The 10,854-nt window shown below is 41.4% G+C and overlaps 1 protein-coding gene and 1 long non-coding RNA gene across 2 annotated transcripts; one reads left to right on the top strand and one right to left on the bottom strand.

Annotated features, from left to right (window-relative positions):
- Positions 1 to 721: 721 nt before the first annotated feature.
- On the bottom strand, positions 722 to 3,235 carry LOC104432197. The gene is made up of 3 exons (XR_005545278.1): positions 2,849 to 3,235; positions 1,449 to 1,565; positions 722 to 1,226 (listed from the first exon to the last, which is right to left on the bottom strand). It is a non-coding gene; the product is annotated as an uncharacterized LOC104432197 (long non-coding RNA).
- A 1,356-nt stretch (positions 3,236 to 4,591) lies between these two features.
- On the top strand, positions 4,592 to 8,403 carry LOC104431261 (malignant T-cell-amplified sequence 1 homolog). Its single transcript, XM_039301225.1, has 8 exons — positions 4,592 to 4,748; positions 5,872 to 5,953; positions 6,037 to 6,104; positions 6,251 to 6,348; positions 7,134 to 7,270; positions 7,460 to 7,527; positions 7,701 to 7,764; positions 7,946 to 8,403. Exons 1-8 carry the CDS (start codon positions 4,738 to 4,740, stop codon positions 7,961 to 7,963), a joined length of 546 nt encoding a protein of 181 aa, XP_039157159.1. The 5' UTR covers positions 4,592 to 4,737; the 3' UTR covers positions 7,964 to 8,403.
- The last annotated feature ends 2,451 nt before the right edge of the window (positions 8,404 to 10,854 follow it).

Here is a 10,854-nt window from a genome sequence, read left to right as displayed (position 1 = left end):
CACCGATGCTGTTTTGCTGTGGTTAGTGTTGCCCGTGCTGTAGGGTAGGGGTGTAAACGGGTCGGGTCGGGTCGGGTTTTGATGTTACCCGACCCGACCCGAAACATAAGGGTCACATACTGTGACCCGACCCGACCCGACCCGAAACACATTAGACTTGCATGGGAAATTCGGGTCGGGTCGGTTCGGGTCGGGTTTATGTGTTTTCCTCTTCTTCTTTTTTTTTTTTTTTCATTTAAAATGTAATTATTTTTATAATGGGTACCTAACCCATCCAGTCTTGGATTTTCTTTTTTCTATTTGTTCCATTTAAAATGTAAGTATTTTTAACCCAATACGAGTTACATTTGGTCATTTTCTTATTTATTGTTTTTCTACGTCTTTGTAAAGTCTGATTACCTTAATTAAGAATATCGCTCATTTTGTTTTGCTTTTTCAACTAGGTATTACCATTTAGAAAATCGCTCAACACGTATCAAGCTAGATGCGAGCTCCTGAATGCCAATCTAATGGCAGAATCGATACCATTGAATATGGACGAAGCTCTTGGTAATTGGGATTTCTTGCTTATATATGCTTGGACAACCAAAAATGCTATCTTGCAAAATTTTCTCCCTTTTAAAGACCTGAACTAGCCGACTGCTATGCAATATGTCCCGCGGTCCAATCCACGAAAAAAAGAGACCCACACCAGATAAGCACACAGCTCCAACTGGACTAATTTTAAATGTTCTAAACTCTGATTTAACTGAGAATTTATTCCATGAACCAGCAATCAAGATCAGTATCCCAGGACCCCCGACCCACAATCGAGAAGAACATGCAAGCTTTGAGTTTGGCCTCACAGTAAATGCAACAGTCATGTTTCCATAGTCATCAACTACCCCCTAATTGCGAATTGAATTACTACCATACACTGCAGCAACAAAACCACAAGCCTTCAATCTTTTTCACACAAATCTTCATATTGATATCTCATAGGAGTTCCATCAGCTCACCCAATACCCATAACGTGTGGACTAACAAAGCGAGCTGTTCATCACTCAAAACTTCAGATGTTGCATCATGAACGGCAGCATTGGTTCTGGTTACCTCTACTGGAGGTGCTTGACTCTTGGCAAACGGCGATAGAGCTCTAAATTTTCCCTTTACGGAATCCACAGGCCAAGTTTCACACATTCCTCTCGAACATCTTCCTCCAATTCTGGGTGCAAATTATCATTAGCCTTCAAAAATTACAAGAAAATAATTATGTAACTATAATCTTTCTCACTCTTTCCTAAAGGAAGAGATATTTGCTGAGACAAATAGAAGAGACAAGACATCGAAAGTTTGATAAATGGCTGTACACCAATCTTCTATAAATCCAGGGAAGGATGGACAGCAAAGAATTGCTTTCAACCAAGACTTGGAAATGCCATTACTGAACCTGATTAAAAGAGACATACCCTTGGATACAGGTGTAGAGCTAGAGGAAAGCTAAAACTCCAGATGCAAGTGCAATTTTTGCCAAGAAAATTCTAACCCAATGTCCTTGAGATGGAGTTTAAGTGTGTCGCTGGTCTCTGCTCAGAAAGACAATATTATGTCATGACCAAAACCAATAAAAGATCTAGTGATAGAACAAAATTCCAATGTATAAAACACATTGTATTGCATCATTATAGCATATAAGGGAAGCGCACATTATGGTGCAAAGCATGCCCTCCATTACAAGCTTCATGCACCAGTTCAAACACAGCAAGGTCAACCAGATTGGGGAAAGATTCAGTACTCACCCTGTCTCAACCCAAAACTTAAAATCTGTAGACACTATAAACCCACACTTACATCTGTAAATTTCTCTTAAACTTTACAGATGAATGCATAATAGAACTTAACCTACTCACCCTGTCTCCCCAATGGTTCTATTGATTTCTCTTGCATTTTATATCTAAAAAGCATTCGACTATATTCTCCTACTGCTACTGTGTATGTAGAATGTCTTTTATCTGTTTCTTTCATTGTGGAAGCACATTAATCGTACATTAAGCAGAGGGGAAGTGGTATTCTTGACTAGCGTGCGTGGCGGTATTCTTAAAGTTCCATTATTTCCTATAGGCGGCTCTCTTCTGTGCATTTCTGTGCTATTTTGATGCATGATCTAGCAGGATGTTTCAATTAGCTTGCCTGTCCTATTATCAGCAAGATCAAAGTCAGTAAATGTTGCTGATTTTTGCAAGCTATTTCACACGGTGGAATCTCTTAGTACTCACTCTTGATACACATGGATTGAGCCCCAGTACAAATATTAAGCTCCTGACATGATGTAGGAATAACTCTAACAAGAACTCCTATACCAGTTGACTTAGTTGGAGAAGCGACAGATCGCATAAAGAACAAAAACAGGGCTAAAATAGAGTTGAGTTGAAGCTGGAACAGAAAAAAGATATTTATGGTTTATGAAGAACCAATCATGTTTATTGAATGAAGAAAGCTAATGAGTTAGAGACTTGGACTTATTTATACTGAAATACAGATAATAGACGATCTTGATCTCAAATAACATCTCTAAACTCAACAATGCAATCTAATTGAACATTTGCATGACTATCGTCCGCTCGATCGCAATCGCGAGAGAATCGCGTTTCGAACAGAGGAACCGATCTACGACGCACCCAAGAACCCGAACCGAGGACGGAACGAGAGGGGAACCCGGCGCGCGCAGATGGGTACAGAGCCCGGTGCTGCTGTCCTGGACTGAGTGGACTCGACCCAAGAGGCGGAGCCATTGGTGGAAAAAAGCAAGAAACGGTGGCGAATTCAAGAAGCAAAAGCTATGCGCAGAGACGAAGCATGAATGGCGTACCTCCACGGCCAAAGACTTGTCCATTCTCCAGGAACAACAGCTCCCACAGAACTCGAACCCTAAACGTCAAAATTTCAGCTCGACCCTTAACATGGGAAGGGGAAGGGGAAGGGTTTTCGGCGACGGGGCGACGATCGATTGATTCGGCGGCGGCTAGGGTTCCGGCGTTGAGACGAGGGGTGGCGACGGCGACGGCGACGGCGACTGCGAGGCGACGGCGACGGCGACGGCGAGGCGGCGGCGCGTCGATCGGAGGGCGGCAGCGGAATCCACGAGAAGGCGCAGTCGTCGGAGAAGAAGGCGGAGCCGAAGACTACGAGGGATTTCTTTACGTGTTTGTGTTTCTTAGCGGTAAAAGATCGGAACGTGTTTGTGTTTCTCAGCTTGTTTGGAATTTGGAATTAACGTGTTTCGGGTCGAAACATTGTTCGGCCCTGACCCGAACCGAAACATATTTCTTTACTTGTTCTGTATCTGTGACCCGAACAATTTTAAGACCCGAAACACATACTCGACTTGTTTTGTGTTTGGTTCGGGTCGGGTTTTTTTGACACCCGTACTATAGGGCAGATGGGGAGTATTAAGTGTTTTTTTTTTTTTTTTGGTAAAGGGTAATGATGGGAATATTAAGTGTTAAACGCCATAAATAGAAAAAAAAAAAAAAGAGAAAGAAAAAACTATGACCTCTTCACGTTATTGTGGCGGGTTGAGAGCCGCTTATGTCTTGAAAGAAGAGGAGGTACAGATCAAACGATGCATATCCCGGAAAAGTTTACTTGATGTGTTAACATTTACTAAGTTGAAGACAAATTGGACATACCAAAAGTTGTAGAGCAAACCATTCTGCCAGGAAAGCTATTATGACTTTCGGCATTGTATGACCAATAAGTATTGTCCTAAAAGTGCAACAGCTCTTGCTAGACAAATACAAAAGTTATTCAAGTTTAGGATGAGTAGTTTTTGGAAATGTGCAGTTTATCCTGGATTAGAATCGACCGAGTAGGATCAGTTTGATTTAGTACTCATGCTTAATATGGTGTGACCTGAAAACTCAATATAAATGAGTTTTTGTATTGTTTTAGAAAGTTAAATCTAAAGAGAACCAACTAAAGTTGAGAAATCTATTAATTTTGCCATGAGATTTCCCTTGAAAACATGCTAATATCCATAGTTCTGCCTCAAATTTATAAATTTCTCTCTAATACATTACTTCTGGACCTAAACATGTCCTTAAACTGTTTCCTCCTGAATTGGATATCCCGGGAGGACCTCCCCCACAAGCCATTTAAGGCAAGTGAGGGGGGTAGTATGTGATAACGTCCTCATTGGGTATCCCGGCCAATCCCGAAAGGGTTAGGGACCCACTAGGGATCCCCGCGATGAAGCCGCCAGGTGAAACATCCTGGACGCTTTACAGGGAAATGATCTAGCCTGACTCGGTCTAACCGATGCTCAGGGTGGCCCGCCGTATAAATGAGTTTTTGTATCGTTTTAGAAAGTTAAATCTAAAGAGAACCAACTAAAGTTGAGAAATCTATTAATTTTGCCATGAGATTTCCCTTGAAAACATGCTAATATCCATAGTTCTGCCTTAAATTTATAAATTTCTCTCTAATACATTACTTCGGAGTTTTTTGTGATACAAAAAAAATTATTTATCATTACTTTTATGTGTAAATGGAAAAAGGGCGCTTGACAACGACGCGGCGCTATTGTGCGCTGCGCTGCGGGGCCGCGTGCACTTCCGCTTTTTCCCCCTTCCAGAAACTGTAAAAGAGGAAAGGGGGGTTTTGGTTCTCCATCGATCTAAACCTCTTCCTCGCCGTCGTCTTCTTCGCCCGCATTGAGGTGATCAGGCGCCCTCGAATTCGTCGTCTCCCTCTGCAATTATGTTCAAGAAGTAAGCTCCGTACCCATTTCCTCTTCCCCCTTTCGCTCGCTATCTCGCTCTTCGGCTTGCTCATGCATCCGCTCCCGTTCGCTCCGCGGTGCAATCTTGGTGTTTTTGGCTATGATTCGTGGTGGACAAAGACTCATTTTTTCGGTTGCACTTATGTTCAAAAAGTGAACTTTAGGCGAGTTTCTGTGGATCGATGTTTTGGGGAAGTGAAATCTGTTGGGGACAAATCTTGGGTTACTTGGGTTTCGTGGTATCTGGCAGTAGCAAATCTTGGGTGTCGTCGGTTGTGCGTCCGAATGAGGTTGGGTAGCGATTGTTGTGTGCTCCAGAGAGTGAGCTACGCTGACTGGAGGCCGTTCAATAGGCAGTGAAGCTGGATGATGCCGAAATTTTTCTTTTTAAGTTATTTTCCCCTCTCCGGATTTGCATTCGGACGGGCCTGATCCTGTCGTTTTGCGTAGTATACTATGTCGAGGATCGTTGATATAGGCTTCTGAGTTTGTCGGGTGGGAACATTTACCCCGCCCTATGTGAAAATCTTTATCATTTTGATTTCTCAGTAATATTCATCTTATGGTGTAATACATGCGTTAACTGCAGAGACAATTGTTGGGTTATTTTCTGGGTAATGGCCTGGTAGCTGGTCTGTAAGGTTTTTGGGTTGCGTTTGATTCGAGTGACGAAATACTTGGGTCAGGGAAGTGGTCGTCTTGTATGCTTGTCTTGCTGTACAGTAACTGTTGGATTAAGGGATTAGAATGGTGCCTTCATGATAGTCTTAATCTGTAGTACTACTGTTGCTCTAAGGTTGTAATCATGAACGACTTATCCTATCGAAGCTTGGGCAAATTTGTCAGGGATGACTTGCCCTGTGGTAGAACTCTTTATGATGACTGAGTACTTGCAACATTTTAAACTCTATCAAGACCGGCAAATCAGATGATGCTTTCAAGTAGATTATCTGTGAATTCTTATGGGGAGCAGGTTTCTATATGTTGCATTTTTAATTAACTGTAGAGGGCTTTGTTTACCTGCCTGATGCTGATGTTCCCGCTTGCAATCAGGAGAGAGTACTCTCTCTCTCTCTCTCTCTAGATCAACTGGTCACAAGTTCACTTCTCAGGTTCTCCTCAGAAGAGGTATCTGCACAAAATCAAGTGAAGGCATCTGTACAACGTAAAATACGGCAAAGTATTGCAGAAGAGGTCTGATAATTGTCAGTTATTTTATATTTTCTTTTCTCGTACATCACTTGATATGATTTGATTCACTTGTGCTGTTGATTCAGTATCCAGGATTAGAGCCGGTGCTGGATGATTTGCTTCCCAAGAAGTCTCCACTCATTGTTGCCAAATGGTTTGTTCTCATCTAATTGCTATTTATTTTGTCAAGCTCCTTTGTAAGATTTCAGTTGATAGACACTTTCTTCTTGTGGCTTCCTTTAAAATTATATAATGCTGTCAAGACTCGCTTCTGAGAGGGCTTTCTTTGCTTCCCTCCAGTCAAAACCATCTGAATTTGGTTCTGGTGAACAATGTGCCTCTCTTTTTCAACATCCGTGACGGTCCTTACATGCCAACCCTCCGACTTCTGCATCAATGTACAGTATCTCTCACCATCTTCTCAAGTTTTCATAGCTCTCCTTGATTTACAGATGATAGTAGTCTCTACCATTACTTATCTGCTAGTTTTCGCAGTACCATGTCGAAGCTACTCTTAGATGGGCCTTAGTAAATTTAGGACGTGTCCTAATGGGTTTTTACTTTTTGCCTAATCCAAATATTGCGACGGACACACTTGAATTTTCTTAATCCGGAACACCTCAAACTTTCACAATATACAAATTTTGACACATTGTTTTTGCTGAAGCACAAACAAGCACGCACTTTTATGTTTGAGTGCTTGCAGGGTGTATATTTGAAAATGCATCTTATTAGTAGTTATTCATCAATCTTTAAACTGGAGTTGCATACAAATTACAGAAAGTCGGATGACTTCAGTGTAGGCTGACATGAGTAAGTGCTGATTACGTCTGATTCTTTAGGCTGGATTCTCGGCTTTGAATTGTAATCATGTCATATTTTTGTTAACCGAGTCATATGTTGTTAATCGAGGTGTGCTGATTGGATTTGCACTTAACCTGTGATCTTGTGTTATATATATATATATATATATATTTTAGATTAACTTCTAGGTCGGAATATATAAACTTAATGCTCAGACAATATCTCTTTGTCACTTGGAGCAAACCTCGTTGGGGGCTTCAATTTGGTAGACATGCTAAACTTGAATTAGGATCATCATCAGAAAATTTGCCTGTTATGACAATGTTGATCGTTAGAAATTCTTGAGTTGTTGCATCTAATGTTGCCGAGTGTGGTGCAGATCCAAATATAATGAAGAAATTACAAGTAGACAGGGGTGCAATAAAATTTGTCCTTGCTGGTGCAAACATTATGTGTCCTGGCCTTACCTCTCCTGGAGGTGCTTTGGATGATGAAGTTGGCGCAGAGACTCCTGTGGTAAGAGTCACACCTATCAATTTCCAATGCTGCACATAATGTTGAGTCTATCCAATGATGTTTAATGCTTGGCTTAATCGGTAGCAGTTCTCTTTTAGGACTGTTCAATTTAGACTTGAGTTTTTCGTTTTTGGCTGTGGCATTATAGTGTGGAAAGGTATATTTTTCCGTTCGTTTTTTTATTTTCAGGCAATTATGGCTGAAGGCAAGCAACATGCGCTTGCAATAGGCTTTACAAAAATGTCGGCTAAAGACATGTGAGTTTCCTCCCATATCCACATTCAAGAATCAGAATCTCTTTCATAGAATCATATTTGGAACCTGCTCAATAGAATTCTCGGTGAACAACATGAATAATAGTTACCCGTTTCTTGTTTTGCATATCTTTTATATCTCTTTTTAAGACTTAAGTCAATTGCTTGATATGCAGACGGGCTGTTAACAAGGGCATTGGGGTGGATAACATGCATTATCTTAATGATGGTCTTTGGAAGGTAATGCATCATCTGACTTTTCATACTTCTAACCAACCCGAACGAGAGAACAAGCAATTGTTCATTGATGATTTGTTTACCTGTCGTGTGATTTTTGTATGGGCTGCCTCCTGCTGGCTGTACTTGCCTCTGTTTTACTGGCAAACCGACTTATTATCAACTGGTGTCATTAACTCTGCAGATGGAGCGTTTAGATTGATGATGAAGCTTCAGAGTCTTCATCCCAGAGGATAGTGTTAATCCATATCTTACGACTTTATGAAGGCCCTTATTTATACTTTCTTTCCCCGTTTGCTATTCAATTACAAGTCAAGAGATCATGTGTTTCTCCATCAGGCTGGCTCTTTTCTTCATTGTGGTGAAGTTTATGGTCGGGTCTGCTGTACAGATGCATCCCTCGTTAACCATTATGGGTTTGGCGTTGATTTCTGATACAAGTTGATGGATAGGCATTCGACTATCGAGGCACGATGGTGGAATCCAACTTTTACAGCTTCTAGGACAGATTCGGTTGTGGTTCTCTTTGAAATGGATAGGGAGTCTGTAGGATGGAGTTCTCCTCTATCCAGGATCCATTTCAAACTGGTTCAAATCTCTTTTCCTGCGCAATGAACAATCTTTTCAGCTGAGTTTTCACAAGAGGAGAATCAATGTTAGGTGATGTAAATGCTGAAGGAAATCATTAATATATTTCAAAGGCGCATTCCTCCTATATATATGTATGATGCTGGTATAGTATAACAAAATTGACAGAATTATAAATTTGAAAATACTTGAGATATAATCCTCTAAATATCATACTTACTAATATTGAATATAAATCTTAAGATCGTTTAAATGTTTTTCTCATATTTTTTATTTTTATTTTTATAATTAACACCTACACATTTAAAGTTTATTTCCACACCCATGCGTGTACACTTTTTACAGTTATAAAAAGCAAAGAAAAGAAGAGATAAAAATAGCGTGCACACGTGGCCATTGCCGTTCGGCCATGCAATAGGCATGAGTGCCTCCGGATTTTAATAATTAATGCATGAATTATTAAAACAAGTAATTTTGGCAAACTGGTCTTAAAAGCACAACATTAGTGATCAAACTAGAGTTTTGTCAATGAATCAAGCTTGTACTTGTCCAGCTTGCTCTACTTTTGGAGTACGATCGACTAAGTTACTTAGAATTTGCGAGCTGTCTAATTAGATACTTTAAATTGGATTCGGCCGTATAGAGAACCAGACCCAGTAAACACAGAGGACCAGCCTCACCATCGGAAGGTTATAGAAGCAAACCAAAATTCTTAGAAAATACAAATCACCATGAGAACCAGACCCCAACAAACACCAGATCATCAACCCTATCAAATGCCAAAAACTATCGCCATTCGCTAATTGATCCTTTGATTCAAGATGAACTCCAACAAGATCACCAAAATCAAGATGAATGCAACGGGCCAAGGCATGTTAGCAAGCAAAACGCACATTTGGAGACTACATGAGATGCATCCAAGGGCAATAGAGGTGAGAGCATGTGAAAGTAGGAATCGAGCCCATATCTTGTCTTCCCATCTTGAAGACTAATTTTTGTCTTAGTATCTTGATTGTTGTATAGATTAGCATGGTGCCGCATTCATCGGTAATGTTGGCTCAACTTGTAGATCTAGCCTTGATGAGTTGACGTAATGTCTCATTCAGTGTATCAAGATATTCGTTACAGTCTGTAACGATTTGAGTTACGCGTTCTGCTCTATTTCTAGGATTAAAATTAATATACCATTCATTAGACATTCATTTTTCACACAATAAATATGAAGAATAAATTCATAGATCGTTTAACCAAGCCAAACCAAACCCAAAAAAAAAAAGAAAGAAAAAAGTTGTTCCATTTGTACTTGTACCACGGGTTAACAATACAACATGGGAATGGACGGGTTGTATGATTGTTTCTGAATAAAACAATATTCACGTAATGGAACACACATGGTGGATAACCTCTTCCTTGTCTGAAACAAAACTTGATGCAGGCCTACGATTTGGCAAACAGGTTTTGTAGTGGATCACAGGGCAAATGATGCAGCGCAGGTAGCGCGACGGCTCCTCTTTTGCAAAAGACCACCTGCATTTGAGTTTGTCTCAAATGACCCCCCAATACTTGACAGATATGTATTAATTAGCCCCTAAGCGCTTAACCCGACGAGAAAAGTGACCGGCCAGAGATGCACACGCATCTCACGTGCGCTTACATTCTCCGTTTCCACCTTTAATCTACTGGTACCCCGCCCTTTTTGAACTTGGAATTTTGTTTTTCAGGTGCGTTGCTCTTCGTTTGCAAGAAAAAAATTGCGTTATTCTTCAATTACGCATGGGAATGGTAGTTTTATCTGGCGCGCCACTGTAATTTGATGGTTCCTCTTAAGCTCGCGGTTAAGCACAATTCTATCCCCACCGCTCGCAGCGGTAACAGAGTAAAACAGAGCCAGTGAGAAATCAGAAATCACCACAAACCCAGAAGAAGAAGAAGATGAAGAAGCAGAAGAAAGCCACGGCCGAATTCTTCTACCTTTCTCACGCCGATGACTCGGCGGTGGAAGACCTCATTTCCCTGACCCAAGGACCTCTACGTCCTCGACAAAATCGCCGAGGTCAACAGCTCCTCCTTCACCGCCGACGACTCCTTCTTGCCCCCCAACCTCGAGTTCCCGTTTTCCACAAGCTCAAATCCTTCCGTCTCTCCAAACCCCAAACCGCACTCCTGAATTCGAGCTATCGCAAGACGAAGACGCCATAGCCGTCGCCCCCACGAAAGGCGGCTGCTTCTGGTGCTTGCCGAAGAAGCCGACACCGAGGCTATTGCTATTAAGTGGGGGTGAGCATGAGCTTCAAATGGATGGAGGAAGACGAGGGCATTGTGGGATTTGGGTGTTTTACACGATCAAGAGCAGAAGTTGCTGAAGGAGGCAAAATGAAGGAGGATGATGAGCGCTTCAGGAAAGGCGGTGGCGACCCGGGGAGCCGTGAGTTCTTTTGCCATTTTAAGGTTTTGAGGGCGTGGGCAAGAAAGTGGAGGCCTGGAAATAGCGGCTCCCTTTGATAT

Source organism: Eucalyptus grandis, chromosome 8 (genome assembly GCF_016545825.1).
Source record: "Eucalyptus grandis isolate ANBG69807.140 chromosome 8, ASM1654582v1, whole genome shotgun sequence".
Classification (NCBI taxonomy): Eukaryota; Viridiplantae; Streptophyta; class Magnoliopsida; order Myrtales; family Myrtaceae; genus Eucalyptus; species Eucalyptus grandis.
Note: the sequence above shows the minus strand (reverse complement) of the source record. Positions and strands in the feature narration are given on the sequence as shown.